At 45.6% G+C, this 24359-nt stretch overlaps 3 protein-coding genes across 5 annotated transcripts; 2 read left to right on the top strand and 1 right to left on the bottom strand.

The window, feature by feature from the left end:
* Window positions 1-346: 346 nt before the first annotated feature.
* rpgrb (retinitis pigmentosa GTPase regulator b) lies at window positions 347-9042 on the top strand. 2 transcript variants are annotated; one of them, XM_080519938.1, is made up of 17 exons: window positions 347-421; window positions 1246-1371; window positions 1462-1554; window positions 1877-1939; window positions 2158-2316; window positions 2406-2555; window positions 2661-2819; window positions 3072-3227; window positions 3313-3437; window positions 3594-3785; window positions 3980-4166; window positions 4402-4496; window positions 4581-4640; window positions 7805-7930; window positions 8010-8055; window positions 8157-8269; window positions 8344-9042. In XM_080519938.1, exons 1-17 carry the CDS (start codon window positions 391-393, stop codon window positions 8533-8535), a joined length of 2073 nt encoding a protein of 690 aa, XP_080376064.1. In that variant the 5' UTR covers window positions 347-390; the 3' UTR covers window positions 8536-9042. The 2 variants fall into 2 exon arrangements, with proteins under 2 accessions (XP_080376064.1, XP_080376063.1); XM_080519937.1 differs by having other exon boundaries at window positions 8154-8269.
* Window positions 9043-9685: 643 nt separating this feature from the next.
* On the top strand, window positions 9686-12497 carry LOC308147660 (dynein light chain Tctex-type 3-like). Of its 2 annotated transcripts, none has more exons than XM_080519948.1 (6): window positions 9686-9824; window positions 10245-10286; window positions 10740-10863; window positions 11063-11140; window positions 11426-11658; window positions 11978-12497. In XM_080519948.1, the coding sequence occupies exons 1-5, from the start codon at window positions 9789-9791 to the stop codon at window positions 11497-11499; spliced, it is 354 nt and encodes a 117-aa protein (XP_080376074.1). In that variant the 5' UTR covers window positions 9686-9788; the 3' UTR covers window positions 11500-11658; window positions 11978-12497. The 2 variants fall into 2 exon arrangements, with proteins under 2 accessions (XP_080376074.1, XP_080376073.1); XM_080519947.1 differs by having other exon boundaries at window positions 11426-11875.
* A 131-nt stretch (window positions 12498-12628) lies between these two features.
* Window positions 12629-19950, bottom strand: cybb (cytochrome b-245, beta polypeptide (chronic granulomatous disease)). Its single transcript, XM_080519950.1, has 13 exons — window positions 19878-19950; window positions 19411-19503; window positions 18172-18282; window positions 17948-18032; window positions 17446-17594; window positions 16544-16725; window positions 15346-15478; window positions 15155-15247; window positions 14801-15054; window positions 14298-14460; window positions 13917-14063; window positions 13706-13830; window positions 12629-13247 (listed from the first exon to the last, which is right to left on the bottom strand). Exons 1-13 carry the CDS (start codon window positions 19920-19922, stop codon window positions 13130-13132), a joined length of 1698 nt encoding a protein of 565 aa, XP_080376076.1. The 5' UTR covers window positions 19923-19950; the 3' UTR covers window positions 12629-13129.
* Window positions 19951-24359: the final 4409 nt, after the last annotated feature.

Here is a 24359-nt window from a genome sequence, read left to right as displayed (position 1 = left end):
AAGTGATGACCCCAAATCTCAGTTTGTTTTCTGTCCAGGTTGTGATGATCCTCAACTGGGTAAAACGGTATAGAAGATGGAATATTGCACATTTTTTAAATTATTGGCATTGTTTTTGTATTTGCATTCAATATAAAAGTTGTCAGATCAATTCAGAGAAAAAAGTTGATTTGAAAAATCTATAAGGGTGTAATATTTCAAGAAAAACAAATGTAGACTATGACAATGAGCCCAACGCAACGAAAATAAGCGCTGTCGCTTTAAGAGTCACGTGTTGCACGTCGTTGCCGAGGAGACGTTTTGTTTACTTCCGGGTTGTCGGAGTGGAAAACAAGAGGGGCGATAACACGCCCACAACTCGGATTAAAATCGGATTAAAGTCCCGCGGAGATGGCGGGGGAGGCTGACGATGAGATTCCGGGTAACATTTAAATAAAAAACACAAATTATCCGCGCGTTTTCCTTTGAAACGAGACCGTTTCTGCTCCGTTAATCTGCAGGTCACGTTAGCTTCTGCTTTAGCCTCCCGGCTAACGGAGAAGCCAGCATTTGATTTCACTTTATCTGTTGTATTGCATTCTGCTTCTGTAATCCTTCAAACTGCATGGCGAGCCTGGTTTGTTTGTAGTTTCTAGACATCCTTCACTTCATGAAATATTCTCTAAGTTGGAGAATCACTTAAGATTATTAACTATTAAGCGTCTCGCTGCATCATGTGAGCTGATGGTTGGTTTCCATCTGTTGCACTATAGATCCACAGATCCAGACACACAATTAAAGCTGTAATTCTGAGATATGGAGCTGCAGTTTCTCTGACAAATTCACATTCAGGAATAAGATTCTTAGTTTTCCTCCAAACATGGAAACTAACAAAAGTAACTCCCATGAAACTACTTCATCGCTCCACTTTATTTCTGAAGCATTTTGAGGCAGTATGATGACTGTCATAATAGACATTAATACATAACCTTCTCAGTTGGGAGTATTTACTACTTCATGTTGTCATATATTCCTGCTAAATCAGCATGTTTAAGTATCTTGACTTTTCAAAATTGGTTGAAAGGTTCGACAGTGATCATGGATGAAAGTTACAGAATAATTTTTAGCTTCAGCATTGAGAACAAAAACTAAGAGTCACAAATGCTGGGACAGGGAGTAGACAGGAGGAAACCAGCAGCAGCACAGGTCCATCAATAGATAAATGTCTGGCCTCAGTTTTGTTCTACAGTTTTTCTTGTTCGACAGAATCGGGGGCGGTTTTCACTTTCGGAAAGAGCAAATTTGCAGACAACATCCCCAGTAAATTCTGGCTGAAAAATGATGTCCCCTGCAAAATCTCCTGCGGAGACGAGCACACGGCCTTAATAACAGGTGAGCTGCACGCGGACCCCCCCCCCCCCACCCGTCTGAAGCCTCACACATCTGCCGGGTCCTAAGGAGCTGCTGTTGTTGTTTCCACAGAAAATGGGAAACTCTTCATGTTTGGCAGCAACAACTGGGGTCAGCTCGGCCTGGGTTCCAAACTCACTGTGGCCAAGCCCACGTGTGTGAAAGGTTTGTCCTCAATTAGTCTCTGTTTGTTGACAGTGAGTGATGATGAGAAGCTGCCGAAGAGGAGTCCTGCAGGGTCATAGTGTGATCCCAATCTGGACGGTATAATCTTCTATAATCTGAGATACAGCAACGGAGTCTGGAGGCTCCACTGAGCACACTGCCACGAGTTTGGTTTGCTCTGTTATTGTCTTGGAAATCTCAATCAAGAATAGTAGGAACAAATTGATTCCAATACAATTAATCTTTGTGGATTGTCAAGACTTTATTGAACAAACTGAAATTGTAAAGGTTGAAGTCGTGACGTCCATTTGTCATGTTTCAGCTCTGAAGGCGGAGAGAGTTCAGCTGGTGGCCTGTGGCAGGAACCACACACTCGTCTGCACAGGTGGGATCCTCAGCATCATTGCTACCGAGGCCTGTGTGTGTGTGTGTGTGTGTGTGTGTGTGTGTGTGTGTGTGTGTGTGTGTGTGTGTGTGTGTGTGTGTGTGTGTGTGTGTGTGTGTGTGTGTGTGTGTGTGTGTGTGTGTGTGTGTGTGTGTGTGTGTGTGTGTGTGTGTGTGTGTGTGTTTATCTCACCTGCTGGTGTTTGTGTTTGTCCGCAGCTCGGGGAAAAGTGTACGTCTGTGGTGGGAACAGCGAGGGTCAGCTGGGGCTCGGCGACTGTGATGAGAGGACGTCTTTCCACAGAGTCCAGTTCTTCGACTCCTACGGGCCGATCAGGATGATCGCCGCCGGTTCCAACACGTCTGCCGCTCTCACAGGTGAGACGCCCGGCGGTGTGAAGCGTCGCCCCGGTTGTAGTTTGTTTGTTTGTTTGTTCCCTGATGTCTGCTCCTGGTGCCCGAGGCAGCGAGCGGGAAGCTGTTCATGTGGGGCGACAACACCGAGGGTCAGATCGGTTTGGGGAAGGAGAGCCAGGCCTCCTCACCGCAGGAGGTCAGCGTGGGCCGGCCCATCAGCTGGGTGTCCTGTGGGTACTACCACTCTGCGTTTGTGACCGGTGAGCCGAGCAATCCCCCGTCTGCACCAACCAAAGTGGAATCCACAATCCACAATCCAGCAAACCATCAACCGTTGAAATGGGGGTTTGTGGTTTGTTCCTCAGTGGACGGCGCTCTGTTCACCTTCGGAGAGCGGGACAGCGGGAAGCTGGGGCTGAGCACCGGCCAGCTGCCGGGGCACCGCGTGCCTCAGGTGGTGAAGAGCATCCAGGAGCCGGTGATGCAGGTGACCTGCGGCGGCGGCCACACGGTGGCGCTGACGGGTACATGTCAAATATGATGACCTTTATTCGTATTCAATTTAAGTCATTTAATAAAATTAAAAATTTAAAAAATCCTCACTGGTCCTCAGGAGCCACTTTTAATATGAACCTGGAGAAAATGTAGCAACAACAAAGTCACAGTGTCTGATTGTAAATGTACAGAGAAAAGTGATGCAACTAATTGTAAAAGTTTTGGTTTGTTCTCTAAATGTGACGATTCAGTCGGAATGTATTTGGTCTCCTGTCTTCCAGAAGACAACCTCTACACGTTCGGCCTCGGTCAGTTCGGACAGCTCGGCCATGGAACCTTTATTTTTGAGTCCCGGCTGCCGCGTCCGGTCGAGCATTTCAAGAAGGGACGAGTGTGTCAAATAATGTGTGGAGAAAATCACACGGCAGTCATCACAGGTCGACACCATCTCCTGCTTCCTCGTCAACACACACACTCTCTTCCCTCCTCTGAAAGCCTGACTCTGCTGCCTGGTTTCCCCAGACGGCGGTTTGCTGTACACGTTTGGAGACGGCCGACACGGTAAACTGGGTCTGGGAGAAGAAAACTTCACCAACCAGTTCAAACCAACTCTGTGTCCACGATTCCTCAAGTACAACGTTCAGGCTGTATGACCTCCTGAAGCTCCTTCCTTTCATCATGTTTTCTATCGAGCATGTCCAGTATTCCTCTAAGCTCTTGTGAGACGTTTCCTCGTAGACATTTCATGTTAGAGTTCTGCAGCTTTGTCTCTGAGTGTGACGGTCGTCACTTCCTGCCCCCAGGCGTCGTGCGGTGGCTGTCACATGGTGGTGCTGGCTCGGCCCAGGGACGAGGACGGCGGCGACGTGACGCTGGAGGAGGACGACGTCACGGAGGATTACCTGGAGCGGCCCTACGTGGAGCTGCTGGGGGACACCACCGACTCCTCGGCCCTGCAGAGGAGCCTCTCAGCCCGGGTCCGCAGGAGGGAGAGGGTGGGTGCAGTAACGTCCATGATCCAGTTCAAAATCGTGGTGGACTTGTTGAAAACAGAGAGCAGCAGGTCTTTACCAGTCTGTCTGCAGAGTCACTGGCTCTATTCTGTCGTTTTTGTCCAGTGATTAAAGATGAGCCCCAGTTTGCTCCCGTCCAGTTCTGTTTCGTTAATCGACTCGTCTCTGCCTCTCAGGAACGATCCCCGGACCAGTTTGGCGCCATGTTCCGCACGCTGCCCGCCATGAGGCCGGGCTACCTCCAGCCGCCGCTGCCAGTGTCCAGCCTCACCATCCCACCTCGGCTTCCTCCGCCCGACCCCGCCCACAGAAAGGTGCTGAACGGCACTCACCAACACGGGAAGCCAGGGTCAATCCACCAGGGTACCGATTGCTCCTCCTCCACTCCCTCCTTCTCCCTCTCAGTCCAGGCAAACATGCTCCTTATAATAATAATAAGAAGAAGAAGAAGAAGAAGACTTTAAAAAAAACACTCAAAGATGCTTTACATCATGATTCTATTCTATTTTTCTCCCTCTTACATTTAAATTTACCCAAAAACTGACTAGAATAATGATTGTCAGCCTCACTGAAACCGAATTGTTGGTTTTCCCTCCAGAACAGAGCGAGGCGGACACAGACAGCGTTGTGGAGAGCCTGACCGACACAGACAGCATCAAGGGTCTGGGGGAAACGACGGACTTCCTCAACATGGTGAGAAAATTCAGTGAACTGAACCTGAATGGCCGAGAGGAGCGACGACTGGTGGACGTGAGCTGATCTGTTTCCTCCTCACAGACTCATGTGATGAAGATGGACCCGGGAGATAAAATACTCACATTGTCTCCTGTTCAGAAGGTAGGAATTTAGATCATTAATGGCCTTTTCACTCTCATCAGAAAATATACACCACTGCCTACATGCAGACAAATATTTGCACTCTGTCATCCTTCAATTCTTCAAAAATCACGTGTGCTCTTACAAATCCCTCGTAGTGACAACAGCTCGTTTTAACGTTGGCTGTTTCCACTCGTCTCCATCTCACCTTCCCTTGCTAATGCATGACTTTCCATCTTCTTCTTGCTTTCCCGTGCGGGGATAGAGGAAGGGTAAGAATGGTAAGGAGGGCAAACTCTCCAAGCAGAGCAGTTTCTCGTCGGCGCCGCCGCTCCGTAAGCGTGAGGCTGCCTCGCCCCGCCGGGCGTTACCCACCGAGCTGCTGAGGGGCCACAGCGCTCGCTCCATCACCTCCCACAGCCTGCAGCGGCTGGACAAGTCCAGCCGGGACAAAGAGAACGTGATCGCAGCCAGAGGACACAAAACCCCCGGCGTACGGGAGGCTAAGACTGCGGCGTCCAAACGGCGTCGTCAGCTTGCTGAGGATCAGCGGCAGGTGATCGGTGTCAGTAGGAAGCCGGCAGCAGACGCCAAACAAAGTCTGGAGTCCAGAGTAACTCAGAGAACACAGTCCAAACCTGGTAAAGCGAGACCCCCACAAAGTAAGCAAGCAGGTAAACCCCGTCACCGAGACTCCCACAGCCCTGACCTGAGTGAAGCTCGGGACGAGGACAGCGTGTCCAGCTTTCAGCTGGCAGGACGCGTCACAGATGTGGTGAAAAAATCTAAGAATGAGAGAAACGGAAAACAAGCGCAGACCAAAGAGTCCTCAGATGTCCAGCTACTAGCTGGAGCTGCCTCGCTCGCCGCAGGATCGCTTTTAGTCCGAGAAATGACGGCAGGACGCCCCGGCGGCGCCGCCTCAATGTCCGAGAGCAGCCAGGAGGACACTGGGACGTCCTCAAGGAGCGACGCTGCCGAGTCCAGAAAGAAGACCGCCGTCAGTATCAACATCATACCTGCACCAGAGAGTCCTGAAACCAGGACGAGTCAGGACCGGGAGGACACCAGTCAGGACCGGGAGGACACCAGTCAGGACGAGGAGGACACCAGTCAGGACGAGGAGGCCACCAGTCTGGACGAGGAGGACACCAGTCAGGACGAGGAAGGTGGACATCAAGACGAAGACAGTACAAGTCAAGATGAGAAAGACACGAGTCAGGATGAGAAGGCGACAAGTCAAAATGAGAAGGGCAGCAGTCAGGAGGAAGAAGACAGGAGTCAGGATGAGGAAGACACGAGTCCAGATGAGAAGGACGGCGGCCAGGATCAGACAAACACAAGTCAGGATGAGAGTGAGGAGCAGTCGGATTCAGCAGCTGTCAGCCAGGAAGAGGAGGAAGAGGAGGAAGAGGAGGATGATGATGATGATGATGATGGTGATGATGGTGGTGATCTTGAAAAAGGACTGACAAGTGCAGAAGTCAGTGAGGAAGAGGAAGATGCCAGTCACAGTACTGACACAGTAACAAATGAAGAAGAAAAAGAAGATGAAGACAGTGAAGACAGTGACACTCTTCAAGCAGAAGCTGAGTCGGGAACAGATGTGGAGGAAGAGGAAGAGGAGGGTGAGGAAGAGGGGAGCAGTAGTGGGGCATCAGGAAGTGAAGATGAGACTGAAGAGAAGGAGAGTGATGAAAAGGAGGAGGAAGAAGAGGGGGAAGAAAGTGAGGAAGGGTCCAGTCAAGGGACAGAGAGCAAGGAAGGAGAGACAGAGAGCGAGGGGGAGGAAGAGGAGGAGGAGGAGGAGAATCTAGAAGGTAAGGAAGAAGAAGAGAGTGAAAGTGAATCTTTGAAGTCTTCACAGGAGTCTGAGGAGGAGGAGGATGAGGAGGAGGAAGATGAAAAGAGTAGTAGTGATATGGAGGAAGAGGAGGAGGAGAAGAAAGAGGAGAGTAGTGAGGAAGAAGAGGGTGAAGAGGAGGAGGAGGATGAAGAAAGTGAAGAAGAAGAGGGTGAAGAAGATGATGAGGAAAGCGAAGGAAAGGAGGAGGAGGAGGAGGAGGAGGAGGAAAGCAATGAGGAAAATGAGGAGGAGGAAGAGCAAAACAGTGATGATGAAGATGAGGAGGAGGCTGAAGCAGAGGAGGAGGAGGAAGAAGAAGAGGAGGAGGAGGAGTACACCAAAAAGAAAAAGTCTGATGTGAAAAGCGCGAAGTCTGAAAGAGGCAGGCTGAGGTCGGGGGTCAAAGGTCAGCAGGCCGCCGGCGAGTCGGAGGAATTCTGGGACAACGTTTTACCTCAATACCTCAACCTGCGGTAGCACCAGCTGCTGCTGCAGCCGGTCCGTCCGTTACACCGCCCGATGGTTCAACTCCTGCAAATGTTCAGTTGCTAATCAGAAACAGAGAAATAGATCATTTTTTCTTGTGAACATATATTTAAGTTTTAACCACGTTTCACATGAATCTTTGTGTTTAATCCCAGTTTACATGTGACAAACCCGTCATTTGATTCGGCTCTGCTGTGCCTTTCAGCAAACGTTTCTCTTTCCTATCGCACTCATAATAATAATGTATAACGTGTAAATATATTTCTAGTCTATTTCTATTTTACCTTTTATTTGTTGGATCTTCTTCAAACTGCAAAATGTTGCCTTCAATTCTGTTTTTTTGTTCTTTGTTTGCGTGTTGGTCGTGTGCAGCTCCTGTTGTTTGTAGATTTGGTTCATTTTGAAGAAGACTGTGATTGTTGTTATTTACCTGAAAGGTATTTCTGTGACACTTTCTATTTTTACTCATTGCGTTTCCAATAAATGAGGAATTTGAGCCTGTGATATTGTGTGATTGGTGGAGGAGTTGTTGTGCAGAACGTTTCTCTTCGCAGTGTTTTTCCCTCAAACTGCTGCTGAGAAGCGAAGGCAGGATTTAATTTTGAGCTTTTCAGGATCAGGTTTGGATGGTTTTCTCTCCCTCTTGGTCCCTGTGCTCGTCGTCGTAGCTTCCTGCTGCTGCAGGTTGAGTTTAAAGTTAAAACGAGTCTTCCTGCTCCTCCACTAGTCCCTCGCTCTCTTTCCTCCTCCGCCTCCTCTTTCCTCCTCGTAGATTGTAGTTTCCCGGTAAACGTCAGCCCCTTCATGTAGCTGCAGAATAAGAAACATGCTTCTCTTGGCTCCGTCTCCTCAGGATTCAACAAAACGACTTCCTGAGATGCAGAGCAACAGCGACGAAGATGAGGAGGAGGAGGAGGAAGAGGAGGAGGAGGAGGACACTTCAGACTCCTCCACGGAGAAGCCAGCAGACGAGGCTCCTGTAAATATACAGACTGACTGAAAGGTTCAGAATCGCTTGTTGACATCGACGCTAACGTTTCATGTGATTCTCCCTGAAGCCAGAGGAGCTGGAGGAGCAGCGAGCACCTGATGGAGAGCAGGAAGGTGACGAGCTTCTCTCCCACTCCTCATTTGAACACAGAATAAAATTGTGAAAAGACTGACTGGGATTATTTCTACATCTATATATCTAACGTGGCCAGCAGCGGACGTGGGCGAGCAGACGGACGCCGCGGGAGGAGAGACGGAGGACGTCAACAAACCGGCCAGTGAGGCGCCGGACGGCGACTCCAGAACCTCGTCGGGCCCCGACAAGAAGGTACAAGATGCTGGACGGAGACTTCCTGCGTTTCCGAGCTTCACTGAATGAAAACGTGTCGCCTGCTCCCTCAGCTCTCTCTCTTCCGCCGCCTTTCCTCGTCGCGCCTCAAGCAGACGGCGGACGGAGGCCAAACGCCGACGGAGGACGCCACCGGCCGGGAGCGGGTCGCCAAGGGGGGGCCTCCATCTCCAGTCACCGGGGAGGGGAGCCCGCCCCGCCCCGGGGCCCGGGGGCCTCGCTCCGGAGCCTGCGCTGTGCTGTGATGCCGGGTCGACCCCCCGTGGAGCGGAGAGCCTCAACGTCAATTCAACCTGGAGTCAAATCCTGAAAACACAGGCTCTTTTCTTAAACTCAATATGTTCATGTGACGTCAGTTTTTTCTCACTGACCGTGTTTGATGCAGGGAGTGTTTTGATATTGTTTGCACAATTTGAAGTGCTTTATGTTTAACATGACGCCGTGTTGAAGCTGGATTTCACTGGGAGTTTTCCTGTGGGCTTTTTATTTTTGTTTGCCGCCCTTTATTCACACCAGCCGACAAATTATAGTGAATTTTACCAGCTGAGCCTCTTCTTCCTCTTCCTCTTCCTCTGAGGCTGTGCGTGCGTGCGTGCTGTGTGTGTGTGTGTGTGTGTGTGTGTGTGTGTGTGTGTGCGTGTGCGTGCGTGCGTGTGTGTGCACATTTTCCAAGCTGTGAGAATGTAAATATGATTATTTATTGTGATTGAGCGCATTTGCACTTTCGACGTGGTCCGAACACATTTTAAAGAGACGTGTCGCTTTTGTATTGTGCCATGATAATCTCATTTAAACTATTAGCTTTTTTTTTTACCATTTGAACTTTTGTGAGAACAATAAAGAATTTTAATATAAAATCCACAGAGAAGTTTTGGAGAAATGAATGTGTTTTGGTGGCCAAGCAGCTCAAGAAACTTCGACTTAGAATTGAACGTTTGCAGGTTCAAATCCCACAGAAGACAGGTCACCACTGTACGTCCCTGAGCATGACCTTTGACCCCCATCAGCTCACTGGAGTGCCCACATCTTGGAAATAGGATGGGTAAATGCGGGGGAAAAAGTGATTTCCCCAAGGAGATTATTACATTTTGATTAGTTTTTGTTTTTTTAGTACAAACTCATAGATATAAAGTTTTATTGACGATTTGAAAAATCTAAAAATCTATAAAAAAATATTCTGTGTGCACGCACAGGCTTAGTGTTTTCATCTTTCATTTTATCAGGAAGAAAACGGATAAAAAAGCAAGTTTAAAGTCAATTTTATAGAAACTATTTCTGACAAACGGTCCAGTATTTACACGGTCAGTTCCTGGAGTGCCCAGCAGGGGTCAGCCGTGCGCTGCGCGCTCCTCCTCCCGGCTCAGGTCGCTCTTTGTCGGACTCGTTGTCTCGAGGCTCCCCGGAAGCTCCCACGGCTTGTATTTTTTTCTCCCTCTGAGCGAATTTCAATTTTTTGCTTTTTTATTCTCCTTCTCTGAGACAAAGGCAGCAGTGGCAGATGACGGGGATGGAGGAGTATCACAACGGCAGCGAGGTTTGTCCCTCACCCGTTTTATCGGAGAAAAAAAGGAATAAAAACCGGAGCCGCTCCTCACATCTGGAGCAGATTCAGTCTTCTGAGGCTTTAACTTCCTCACATCAGCACTCATATTGAGTTAATCGGCCTTTATAAGACACCACAAGGCGTTAAACGTGCCCAGTGACGTTTAAGTTCAGCTCCATAAACCGTGAACGCGGTGTTTACTGTGCATCTAATCTGATGACGTCACGTGTATTCATATATATCGAACCCTGAAAACCTCTAAATTAATCTCAATTTTTCATGCTTTCAATATTTTTCATTTCTACTGCTTGATGTATGTCGGTAATTACATTTCAGTTCATTTGCATTCCACAGGTTGTTGTTACTTTTGTTTAGTTTTTTCTACTGATTTTGTTGGATTCTGCTTTTCAGGGCTCATTCAACTCAGACGAGGCGGATGCAGTTGTGAAGGAGGTAATTTTAAATATTTGTTGAGCTGTTCTTCTGTAAAGCCTTTTATATTGACCATCTGCAATATTCAGTCAATGTCAAGTTTATTTATATTTATAAGACATACAGTGGAATACACTTTTGAACTACAAAATACAGAAATGTGCGAAATATAATGCAACGTAACCTGAGAGTACCTATAACTTGTTTACTTTTTGTCCAAAAGTCAAATGCATCACATAAGGATTGAGTATTTTCAGCAACAAGCAGAACACTGTTGTCTATTTATTCCCATCCCCTACGGTTCAACAGCACCCAGTGACTATCACATGAGTGTGTGTTTGTTTCTGTGTGTGTGTGTGTGTGTGTGTGTGTGTGTGTGTGTGTGTGTGTGTGTGTGTGTGTGTGTGTGTGTGTGTGTGTGTGTGTGTGTGTGTGTGTGTGTGTGTGTGTGTGTGTGTGTGTGTGTGTTTCCAGTGCATAGAGAGCGTGGTCGGCGGTGACGACTACAGCCAGAATCAGGTGAACAAGTGGACGGCGAGCATCGTGGAGCGCTGCCTCACTCAGCTGGTCAAACAGGGGAAACCCTACAAGTACATTGGTGTGTATTTACTTCCTGTCACTGCAGATTTTACTTCCAAATCACCATGTCACGTTTGATTTTAATGTTTAATGAATTTTTTTTAACCTGATGTTTTGTGTTGATGGGAACTGCTCAGGAAAAATGAAGCCGATGAATTGATTTATTCCTGAAAAGACATTTTATTATTATTATTTATATTCTGGCTGTGATCCTGCAGTGACGTGCGCCGTGATGCAGAAAACGGGAGCCGGCCTCCACACAGCTAACTCCTGCTACTGGGACACTTCTATGGATGGTGAGTTTATCACTAGTTGGAGTAAATCCTTTTCTGCAAGGTGTCATCTCCACTCACTTCGTTTGTCTGCAGACAAACTGAACAGGAAATCAGCTCACAGTCGCTTGAAAAGTAGAAGTAAGGGTTTTCTTGGCGGCTAATACAATTAAAGATGAGGGAAAAAACATTAAAATATATTCTCGGAATGAAATACATTTTCATAAAGTGTACTTTCCTGTTAACAATTCCTAAAAATGTGCCTCGCGTGTTTCTCTGCTGATGTTCCTTCGTCTTTCCGACACACAGGAAGCTGCACTGTGAGATGGGAGAACCGCACCATGTACTGTGTGGTCAGCGTGTTTGCCGTGGCCGTCGCATAGAGGGCAAGTCCACGGGTCGAACACCCCCCCCCCCCCTCCCCCCACCGGGGAGTGCAGTGTGCTCCCGTGACCAGCAGAGGGGAGCAAAGTGCCACAGCATCATCACCCACAGTGCCGAGTTCTCCTCTCAGCTTCGTCTCGGAGGCTTGCTCAGCCACAGTGGGTTTCCAGCCTTCATTTGCATGCAGCGCCACCTTCTCAACGTATTTATCTTCTCACACCACTGCAGTGCTTTAATGTTTTTTCCCTCGGCTGATACCTGACCACACGTCACAGCTTGAAACCACACGTTCAGTTAGAGACGTTGATCGGGGAAAAAAAGATTATTTGTACTGGGAGCCGCAGGATATTAAACAAAAAGACATTTATGAACAAGGTGAAGCTTTTTCTTGTTTCATTGTGAGTTTTTTTTTTTTTTTTTTTTTTTTTACATCGTTGATGTTTTGATCCATATTTAATTTAGCTTTATCCAACTCAGGGTGACGGTGCCGATTCCAGTGGACTATGGGTGAAGACGAGGTACACAGTGGACATGTCCCCAGTCACACACATTCACAATTATTCAGACTTCTTGAGTAAGTTTATGTGCTGTTGGGGGGGGGAAAACCCACGTGTGCACATGAAGAACATGTAAACTGAACTCGCTATGGTCTTGCTCGTCAAGGTAAATCAGATATCAAAAATATATATATCAAAAATATGTTAAAAACAAGTTCTGTCATTGCATTAGTCACTGTAATCCAACAAAAGGGATCAATAGAATCAAAAATCATTTAAAAAAGTTTTGTCAAATCAAAAACAAAGGACTTATGTGTAAAATATGTTACAAAGCACTGCTGGAGAGGAGGCGTAACACCACCATGAGTATTTTAGTCCACATATATACACCAACAAGCACAGTCAGGTTATTAAACGGCCTTGATTGAATCTTTTCAGCAGAAGAAAAACATCCTTCAGGTGACGATTGAGCCAGATGAAGTCATTTATCGGAAAATGTGCCAATACATGTGAGAGAGAGAGAGAGAGAGAGAGAGAGAGAGAGAGAGAGAGAGAGAGAGAGAGAGAGAGAGAGAGAGAGAGAGAGAGAGAGAGAGAGAGAGAGCGAAGAGAGAAGAGAGAGAGAGAGAGAGAGAGAGAGAGAGAGAGAGAGAGAGAGAGAGAGAGAGAGAGAGATAAACCGATTGGTTATATGGGGATATTACACAGTTCCCTTTTTTATTCACATAAGTAGTTACTTGTCTTCAACAGATCATGAATTTCTGATTTTCCAGAGCTTGACGCCACATCAGGGTGTGATAAATGTTCTAATAGTATGAGACTCTGCTGGCCTCCAGCATGGAATAAGTACTTTGTTTTTAACTGTTGTGTCTCATGATTTTTTCATAAACTCAACACTATAAATACATCACAACAGTAAAAAACATTTCCTCACCTTAGAATGGGACGTTTTTATTTTTGCAAAATTCTCAGAGGAAAAAGAAAAAGGGAAGAAAGCTTTTGAAAGCAGCAGTTTGGCTTCATGATGCAACACAAAAGAAGAAGAAGAAAGTAAATGTGGAAAACACTGCAGGGTAATTTCCTCCGCTGCTGCTGGGACAGCTCCCTCTCGTCTCTCGTCCAGCTTCCCTTTCTAAAAGTTTTCCTTGTTGAAGATGAACTTGACGTCGGCCTCCGAGTGCGACAGACACTGTTTCTCCAGGGATTTTCCGAGCTGCAGCGGGCCGCACAGGAACACGCCCACTTTGGTTCTGCAGGAGCAACGGTGGCATTTTAGCACCAACAGTTGAAGGCAACACTTCCTGTTCAGATGAGACTCTACGTGATTTATCAATCAACTGTCTTCATGTGTCGCGTGTTTAAATGTGGAATGAAAAAAACAAAAAAAAAACCTTTAGAGTTACTGGGAAGAAAACAGATCTGGTTTAATATGTAGTGTAAAATTATTTGTCCAATTATGCGTTTCATGCAAATAAATGTGATAATTAGAACAACGCTTAAAAACTAACAACCTCTGTGTTTTTTAATATACCATTGTTTCAAACGCTGGTGTTTCTACACCCAACGTGATGAACAGGCTTGTCGCAGGAGGAGAAATAAAACTCCACAACGTAATAAACTGAGTCGTCAGCGTGTCTCTCGTAGGTGAAGTTCTGCGCAGGCGTGGAGGATGAGTGGTTCAGCGATCGTGACACACTGAAGGCCTCACCCCGGGTGCTTCGCTGCAATACTGGAGAACTCATTGTCCCAGTTGGGTTTCCCATAGAGCGTCTTCTGCTTGAGGCCGGTGATCGGGTCGTTCTCCGCCTCGTGGTGGACGCGAAAGTGCGCTGCCTGATGTTTGAGGGGAGTGAAGTGATTTGGAATTAGACGACTGGTGGATGTTGAATACCCCCTCCTCCACCCCGACCCCTCCGTACCTCAGTTTCCTTCCAGCGTGTGAGATAGATGTTGTAGCTGAGGAAGTCGGTCATGCTCTTCTCCGCCATCTGTCTCTCCAGAGACTGCAGCAGGTCGGCGAACCACTCGAAGGCCTGCGTCTCCGGACACAGCCAGTAGAAGTAGATCTGGGATGCAGTCGGTCGCTTCGTTAGACTTTTCTGTGTTTTGCTAAATTACTTCTAGAGCTGCACTGCGTGTGATTCATTTTCTTTGTTGTTTTGGATTTTTTTTGAATGACTAAAAGTAAAATTGAATGAAAAGTTGCAGGATATTCTGATCATCGCACTCGTCAGCTGTTGTGGGCATGATGTGAACGGGCTAAAAAAGGTAAGAGCTGATGTTGCCGTTTACTCCCTCACCTTCTTGGTAAACACCTCCTGGTTTTCCTGAATGTGTTTGTACCACACAGACTTGAGGATGGAGGCGAAGGGAGTCACTCCGATTCCTGCGCCCACCAGCATGACCACCTCGTATTGGAACACGTCCTCGCTGGCCGTGCCAAACGGGCCGTCTATGGCCACCCTGACGGTCAGACAGACAGATAGAGGATACTGACAATCTTGTTTTGTGTCTGGTTAGTCTTCCTGTCAAAAAGCCACAAAATCACTTGAGAAATCTTTTGTTTTGCTGAGAAGCAGCAGCTTCTTGTTTCACTGTGGTCGACAGTGGAAACTCCATCCTTATCTGGAAATTGTTATTATGAACATTATGTGATGTCGACTATTTGTGGCCTCTGGCTTGAAATGGCAGCGGGGTGACAGACACACAATAAACCCCTTGGGAAATGACCACTCTCTGCAGGACAGCAGCAATCACAGGCAATCTCGGGCACCGTTCCTTCGTCGGTCACATGCTTTCGTACTTTGGCAGTTTCCAGGCCTCCTGGGGTTCGTTCCTGTCGCCGCCACAGGCCTCGTACAGCGCCTGGGTCCAGTCCCCGACGATGCGGATGTGGGCGCTGAAGTAGTCCTCCTCGGGGGCGGAGGTCAGCGTGAAGGGGTGCCACTCCAGCCGGGAGACAGACGGACACTGGATGAAGACGTACTGGCCCACGGCCATGTGGAAGCCTTTCTTCTTCATCTGCAGCTCCAGGGTCTTGGAAGGGTGCATCACCACCTGAGGAGCAGGTACAGGGTCACCCCAGGGAAATTCATCAGGGTTCTAATGGGTGAGCTTCAGTTTGAGGTGACGGCAAGGTTCCAGGTTGTACACGCACCTTGGTGATGACCACCTTCTGATGGGATCGATACAGGCGCACCAGCCTCTCGCACAAATACAGGAACATCGGTGCCACGACCCACTTCCACGTCTGGTGAGAAGATCAACGTCGGAGCACGTTCATTGAGCTTTTATGAGTTCAGGAGGTGAGAAATGGCAGCGTTGTTGAAAAAAACGGTCACAGCTCACCCCAGGCGGGTTTCCAGCAAACTCTGGAATGGCACAGTTGGACTCATTTTTGCCCCATTCATCAAACATGTTGGCACAGACTGAGGGATCGTTTGATTTCAGGCTGTCCTCCGTCTGTCCTCGCACGATTCGTCTATACTCCGCAAAGAGGAGGAAAAAACAAGGGCATTAAAAAAAACCTGAATGGGACACATTTTAGCGTTAAGGACATGTGAAAGCAACTAAAGTTTTCATCCAGTAATAAGCAATAAATAATATATTTATGATTTTCTGTGAGATGTTTCTCATACAGTTTAATACGGAATCAGTTCTTTAGTCATAGAAAACAAGATTTTGATCTTCTCATTGAGAAGATAAATATCAGTGTTTACAGCTCAGCTGGTGTGTTAATACAGTAACACATTATAAGTAAATAATGAATGAATAGCTTATGTAGAGTTTCCCCATTACATAATTCAATTCTAAATCAATATGAATCTAATTCATAGGGAGTCACTTTATATTAACTGCAATTTGTTAGGTAGGTATTATAAAAAAAAAAAAGCATTGTTAGCATCGTGTAGCCTAATTCCCTCGTTCACACACAGATAACTTCCTGTTCTTTAAAACTTCACTTGTTATATTTTGCACAATGTTAATGGGGTAATTACAGCCCTAATATTTTCTACTCCTAATATCTGTAGAATAGCTGTGAATGCTCCATTTGACTAAGTTTGTTCCCATTTAGTTTGTTATAGCCTTTAATAAAAACTAATATTTCCAGAAGACTCACTGTCATTGACACAGAATAAGATTTACTACAGCTGCTTAACATGTGTCATTTGAATATTCATCTTTATTCCAGTTAACTATGGGGGAGTGGCAAAGTTCACCTGTATGTCACCTGTCCATCACTGGACACACACACACACACACACTTAAGAGTAATGTTTTTGGATTATGAGAGAAATTGAGAAGATGCAAACTTTGAGTCCGAACCTATAACCTTCTGGCTGCAGCGAGCACGCTCAGCATGTCTGATTTCAACAATGTAAAATAATTGTCTTCATAACTGACTTTTTGGACAAAGGATGTTAGAGAGACACTTTCTGTGATTATTCTTATTAGTCCTTTCCCCCTCATTATGAATTATCATCTGTTACGATGTTGCTGTTGGGTTTCCTGTCTCATCTCATCTGAACTTCCTGTATCGTCTCACCCGAAGCCGTGGAAAACCAGGCCGATGAAGAAGATGACGAAGAGATGGTGCGTGTACCAGAACACCTCAAAGTACGACCTGCGGATGACCTCCATGGACGAGGTGATGATGAGGATGAGGGCCAGCGTGATGGCTACGCCCGTCAGCCCGGCGATGGTGGTGAACATGACGATGGTAGGGTTCTGCACAAAAAAAAAGCCCACATTATCATTGATGCTTCACACATTTGGAGGACAAACAAATTAGTCACGGGTCACCACCCTGCCTCATAGTTGTTTCCACTTTAGCCATCCGCCCCTGCAGGTTGGGGCTGTTCGCTAACTTCCCTCATGTACCAAATGCCTGTTTTCAACAGTTTCCCCCATTGCTGAGGCTGACCGCCATCGTTGTTGTAAGGTCAAGTCTGTGATGGTTGCATCAAGAATGCAGAAGCTGCTAAGAAAGCAATGAAAGGAACTGAGCTGGTTCAAGTAGAGGTTTCACACTGATTTAAAATGTCATTCTGAGTCTATAAACAGAAAATGAGTAGGGGTTTTAATAACTCAAGCCTTCATGCCTTGGATTTAGCAAGTTTTCAGTTTTTATTTAGGATCGTGTCACAAAAAAGAACCAAAAGGTCAAAAATTAGACATTTGATTTGTGGAAAAGATGCATATTTTACTCAACCGTTAATCTTTTGAAGAAATCCCAACTGCATATTCAAAGTGGAAGGTTCACAAAGGAAAAACCATCTGAGGACAAATACCCCCAAAGAGGAAGTCCCTCAGATGAAGTAATTCTATTTTCTCCCCGCGGTGACACCAGATTTAGCAATCCAGCAGTGGGGATTTCACCAAGTTTTGCAAAACGGGCAGCATCCAGTCAAGAGCGGGAAAGAGAAGATGATATGGAACTGAACTCACCGTCTCATTGCTCCTGATGGGATTCAGGAAGGAGGCGTTGTCTCCGGTGCCGATCTCTGACAGGACGAAGGTCAGGAGGCTGCCGTTCCGGTTCAGCTGGGCGTCCATGAAGTACTCAAAGTTAAACAGATGTGCTACAATGTGCACGGCTGCAGGACGGATACAAAGAGGAACACGGATATGTTCATTGAAATGAAATGAAACTAAACTATTACATGTATGCAGGTGGTTCAACTGATTGTGCACCAGACCTGCGCATATCATTGCAATGATGAACCTGCAGCACCATAGAAGTGCTCAATGCTTTACTGCATCATGTGTTTTAACTTCATGACACTTTATTTTGATGCACAAAGTACCAGAAAGCAGAGGAGTATGGCTGCTGTGCCCATTTTACCCCCCAGCAGTAGAGATGAACTGTCAGATATTGAACATTAAGTTCATCTTGGAAAGAGAGACGGCAGCAAAATAAAGGGTTAAAGTGACTTCCGGGAGCCGCTACCTGTGTGGAAGGCGATCATGTATGCCACCAGCTTGTGAAAAGTGATGTTCCTGTCGAGTTGTCGAGCTGCTGTCCGGCTGCAGCACTGAACATCACAACATAGAGACACACCACATTTTGACTCCTGACAGGTGGAGCAGAAAACTGAACTTGGACAACAGAAAAAGAGGATTCATTCAGAGTTTAGGGTTTGTAAGAGGGGAAACGTGAGGGTTCACTCATACTTGGATGGAGCCCCGGAGGATGGACAGCAGGTTCCTGCAGACCGGCAGCAGGATGAGCATGCAGTTGAAGTTGAGGCAGGCAGCAGGAGCCCGGGCCCAGGGCAGAGCTTGCTGGGAGTCGACAGACACACGTGGACAGTGACGGGTTAACAACGTGTGACTGGATCAGACGGTGGCTGCACAAATCGTCTCGGTGATTTAATGCTTTTAGGATCCCGAAACTTCACCACAAACCGACCCGAAGAGAAAAGAAGAACTGAAGCTTGAATTAAAACAAGCCAAACACGTCCAGCCTCATTTGCAAAACAATCACACCAAGATAAAACCGATTTCTCTTATTCTTTTTCACTTTCAGTGCAGTTTAATACTCCTGAATTGAAAGTAGGTTTTTAATTGTATTTACATTCTGGAAGTGAGGAAACGTGTTTTAAGACGAGAAGCAAAGAAAAACTTGTCCTGCTGTTTGCCCACATTATATTGAGACAGTAGCTGTGGTTACATAGACCATAAGTAATCTGTTTAAACATTACGTCAACACTTCCAATTACAATTATACAAACCAGATTGAAGTTCTGGTTATATTTGGAGAGGAGGTGTAGCCCTGTTCATGAGCCGATCAGAGTCCATGTGATTGTTTCACAGCGTCTGCGCTCGTCTGCCATGTAACGTGCTTCTGATAAAAATGTCAATTTCATGAGAAAAATCGAAAGTAAGGATGTTTCACTTCTGCTGGTTGATGAAGCCAGCTGTAACCACAACCAGCAACCTGCTGCTCGTCGCTACGCAGCAAAGCAACTCTCTTTATCTCCACCCGTCAATTGTGGGATATTTCCCTCAAACCTCACACCGCAGAATAGAACTCCAGAGAATTCTCTCCAGGTCAGGATGTGCCGTGGTGAACAAGCAGATTCACATAATGAAACGTTTCTCTTTCAGTGTTTTTTAATGTGAACTTGCGATGATTCACCAGGGTCGTGCTGAAGTAGAGGAAGCAAGCCGGAGCTCTTAAAGGAAAACTGTTAAAATGCTCAAATTAGAAGCTGCAATGAAATGGCCCGATGTTCAATACTGGAATTTCCAGCAGCTGCTTATTTTAAAGGGAAATGAAAACGACCAGGTCCTGTTTTCTCGTGCAACACTGAAGAAATGTGTTTAAAATCACACACAAACACTTTGTTCGTTCTGCTGACATTGTCAATGAATCAAATACTCAAAATGTGTGTGTTTGCGCGGCCTCACCCCGAGCAGGACTCTGGTGTAAAACCACCTGTCGACAAGAAACCTCAAGTAGAACTCTACAAACAGGTATGCATTGATGGCCAGCCACACCACCTGTAGGACAGAAAAGCATTTCACCCGTTTATGATTATTATCAGGATTTAACAGACAGAGAAACGAGTAAATCTGAGTTTAATTGAAAAAACTGTCAACTGAACACGCGTTTTTTTTATTTTTTTTTATTTGGGAGTCTGAAGAGCAAGAGCTGTTTAAACGACAATTCAAATGATCTGTTCTAAACAAGTCTCACAAAAATAATATTTGTTGACCCCGTGTTTTTGACGTGTGAGAGAACATTTAACAGACTCCTGTGTCACAAGATTAGAGCAAATGATGTAAAAGGACGAAAAGAGAGTTGAGTGAATTGATTTTCCGCCGGGCTCCCGGTTATATAGTGAGACATTAATCCCATCAATAAATGTACTCACAATGACGAAGATGGAGAGACCCTCATTGGCCACAAAGTTCCCCATGATGCGCAGGAGTGTGAAGGCGAGTGTGTTGACGTGCTGAAGGACGAGCAGCAGCGACTGAAGGAGGAGGTTCCTCACTTCATGGCCTCTTAACCAGGAAGCAGACCCTCACGCTTTTTCACATGGGACGTCCCTGTTTCAGTCCCTGGACTCCTCACATCACGTTTCTCCTGCTGTTCGACCATGAAATTATTCATTTGACACCAAAAGGGAAGGAAATCACACCAAATTTCAGTGTCTCCTTTCAGTGTGTGTTAAACAAAGACACTGATTTGACTTTTTATGATGTTTCAGTGTAAAACTTCCCAACAAGATATTAAGTCTTACATGATCGTGTCTTTCTCCAATGCTTAGGCCTCGCCACAATAAAATCAAACGGTTGGACTTTATTTTAAACCGACACTTCCCTCCAGGTGACCGTTAGAGAGGAAGTTGATGCTGAAATCCTTTTGCCCAGGGAAGTGGCAAAGAAAAACAAAGATTAATTCTCACCTGCTTCCTGATTCGAGCTGAACAGTGGAGAAAGAAACGATTATTTCGACCTTTTTCTTTAAAAAAAAAAAAGACAAAAAAGTCTTCAGGAAAGTGAAAAATTGTGGATGAAGACGTATGTTGAGGAATTGTAAAACTCCAAAGTCATGCTTTGAAAGTTTTCTGTGGCTTAATGGTAAACCTCAAGCACTTTAGCACAATTGCATGTAAAATCCTGCTTTCACGCGGGATTATAGTCGATCAGATCACTGTGATTGTCCAGGGGATTAAACGTAGGTCGTTACATCACATTAAATCTGAAAATAGAGAGTGGGATGTATGCTGGACTAGTGAACTACAAAAGCTCTGTTGTGTCTAGGATATATACATATATATATATATTTTTTTCTATTTTTAATTTTTTTTTTTATTCCACTCTTATTATTTGTTTGGTTTAAGTATAAATGTTGTGTGTCAACGTGCAACTCCAAACACAAATGTGACGCATTACTGCCTCCTAGTAGAAATAATACAGAATGACACTGTAGGCTGGAAACTTACCCGGAAATAATAAATGATTAGAAAAGAAGAAAATTTAATCAGAAAACCAGGAATTCAGCTTCTATTTCAAGCATCTGTAATCCTCTGGAATTATTTACTCTCAAGCATTCATCCAAAAAACATAAACAAATCTAGTTAATTGAAACATAATGATATAAAACCATGATATTTTCAAGAAGTATTCACCACAGTTCACACTCTGAACAAATCAACATGTTAAGGAAAACAAACAGCTTTAAAATTCCTTGAATCCCAAAGTTTAAAACTCAAGTTCAGGTCAAAATATTTTTGTGTCCAAGTAAAAAAAACAACTATTTCTACAATTAACTCGTTGTTTTGTGCCGTTTGTGGCCAGGGAGATGTCTTTCACACATGTGACAACTTGTAAGTGTACGCATCCAAACTTATTCAAAACACAAGATCGTTTTGAAAGCAATCTAAGATGGAGTGATTATTAGTGGGAGGTGATTTATTTATTTCTATTTAATTGCAGTTGCTTGGAAGAAAAACAGGGAAACTGGCTTCAGGTCTGCCGGTGATGGTCAGTTGTAGATGAACATGGGAGATATGACAGGGAGGTTATGCTGCACATCGAAGTGTGTGTGTGTGTGTGTGTGTGTGTGTGTGTGTGTGTGTGTGTGTGTGTGTGTGTGTGTGTGTGTGTGTGTGTGTGTGTGTGTGTGTGTGTGTGTGTGTGTGTGTGTGTGTGTGTGTGTGTGTGTGTGTGTGTGTGTGTGTGTGTGTGTGTGTGTGTGTGTGTGTTTCCAGTCTTGGAACAAGTGAACAGATGGTTGGAGAAAATGTATTATTCAGACCCAACAAGGATAATGACAAAGTGACACACTGGATATGACAGAATCAGTCCAATAACACACACACACACACACACACACACACACACACACACACACACACACACACACACACACACACACACACACACACACACACACACACACACACGCAGTCATTGTTGTTCGACACTGAAGTTTTAATGACACTCATGTCGTCCTGTCCGTCGCCGTTGCCATAGTTTCATCATGTGCTGTGTTTTTCTTTACTGATGATTGACGGGGACTCTTATGTATTATTTGGTGGCATAGAGTTATTTTATATTCCAGCAATTCTGCGGTAATAAAAATGTATCCCAGGTTTTTATTTTGTCTTTGTCTTGTACTCTACTTCCCATTGTTGGATGGTTACAGTATGTCTGATTATTAAATAAAGGTAAGGAAATGTGTCAACCTGAAGATTCCATTGACTGCAGGTTAATGTCGTCGTCCTTCATTTGAAATCAAACATGCAAACTGTGCTTCTTATATGTTTTTGTATTTGTTCTTACAGTCCTGGTGAACTGGAGAAAGAGGAGGCAGCAGTGGTTGAGGATGAAGGAAATAAGGAGGAACGAGACGGCAAGGATAAAAACGTGCTTAAAATAGGGTGAGGTAAAAAAAAATAACACGTTGAAAGGAGAAAGACGTGTTTTGTAATTGTGTGAAAAGGCTTGGATGATGACACGTGTGACGGGGGGAGGGGACAGCTATAATGGAAGCGGGTGAATAGAACATACATTAGGAGAGGAGAATGTAGGAACATAAGGAAATATTAATGAATACTTTTCATACGGCTCACAGTAATTGATATAATGGGTATGTACGGTCCGGAAGTCTCTCCTGATTTGATTTCCCAACAGGCCTCACTCATGCTCACAAGCATATTGATGTAGTGTAATAATGATGAGTCTCCACTTGATGTGCTGTGATGGAGGTTCTGGGAGGTGAAGTCCCTCTCCTTCCTCGCCATCCTTCACTCAGATTGGCCGTCTGCAGTGAAGCCTCCTCCTGGATGTGGAGGTTAAAGAAACATTCGCATGGTGTGTAATTTACACAAAAAGTCCTGGCAGTGATTTGTCCTTCCTAATCTGAGGGAAGGGGATTACATTAAATCTCCAGTGACATCACCACCGACCCATTTCACAATGCACAATCACAAAGTGCTGCGTCGTGATGCAGTTTCTCTTTTGGACGTGAGCAACCTGAACTCCCCGGAACCTTCTCACACTTTCTACTTCTCCTTTCAAGATCTTTTTACCTTTTTCGTTTGTTTTAACAGTTGTTTTCCACCAGGTAGTCCAGACCAAGGACACATGGATGGATTCTCCATCTTTCTTTATTGACTTCACATGCCACTCTTTACATTTCCACTCAATTTGTTTCAGTCGAACCAGACCTGATAATTGTGAACACAATCTTATTGTCATTGATCAGGAGTCACACATTGAAATGTGTGTTTTCATTTGGGCTGCTGACCATGTGCATAGTACAGCACATTCACAGTCCCTCCTGACAGCCAGAGGACGAGGAGAAAAGTCATGCACACACGGGGAAAACATGCAAACTCCTCACAGGAAGAGCCTCCAGCCCAGATTTCTTCACACACTCCAGCTGGAGGTTTGTTGGGTGACTTGAGGCCTGGGAGGATCAGCTCCTCTGTTTGCCCTGTCCCGGTCTGACTGGCCACTTGTCCAGGATGTACCTTCCTTTTCACCTCATATCCGCTGGGATCAGCTTCAGTTTCCCTCCACCCCGGCATGAATACATGGATGACTTCTTTTGCCACGTTATCTTTGCTCCATAGCCAGTATATGAGATGTCAGGCAGTGAACTGTGCTTCTGCACTTTGGTCCTGTTTCTATCTCGATATTCAGCTCAGTTTAATGTTTTGCAACCAGGCATGTAGTTGCTATTGGTGTGAGCTTCATGTTTTTATTTCTGCGTCTGTGTGCTAATCTCTTTCTTGTCTATGTGAGTGAGTTAATGGCTTATATGCAACTTTACTGTACAACTGAAAGTGCTCTAAAGTGTCTCTTTAATGGCTGTCATGTCGGCACTGCGGCTGGTTGGAGAACACTTCAGAACGACCCTCCTTCTGCTTTACATCAACTTTCATTTAGTCGCTTCTGTCGCTGCGTCTCAGCATCTGGATCCATTCCATGAATCATTCAGAGGAAGATGTCCTGGAGCTAATTCGAGTCATGCTTCCTCGCTGGAAGGGGCAGTCATGCTGTTCTCATTGGTTTAAACATCAGCAGGGAGACGGTGAACCAGCGGCAACACACACTGCAGGGCCGGCAGTACAGGAGCCCTCCACCAAACAAGCTGCTCCTGAGAATAATCTGATTATTTGAGTCTCAGTGGGGTCGAGCTAATGCTGATCCGAGCTGACTGCTCCTTCACACATCATGTCAGGCTGCCAGCACGGCCGCGGGCTGCAGGCTTTCCTCAAAATACTCTCTGATGGATCCCATGTGCGCTCCTACGTCATGTAAGAGCACAATAAATGTGCATTGTGGTTTTAAAACGTCATTACTTCTTACAGACCTAAATTAAAAAAACAAAAAAAAAG

The sequence above is a fragment of the Blennius ocellaris genome (genome assembly GCF_963422515.1).
Source record: "Blennius ocellaris genome assembly, chromosome: 24".
In the NCBI taxonomy this organism is placed as follows: domain Eukaryota; kingdom Metazoa; phylum Chordata; class Actinopteri; order Blenniiformes; family Blenniidae; genus Blennius; species Blennius ocellaris.
The sequence above is the reverse complement of the archived record's forward strand: the minus strand, read 5'-3'. Positions and strand labels throughout refer to the sequence as shown.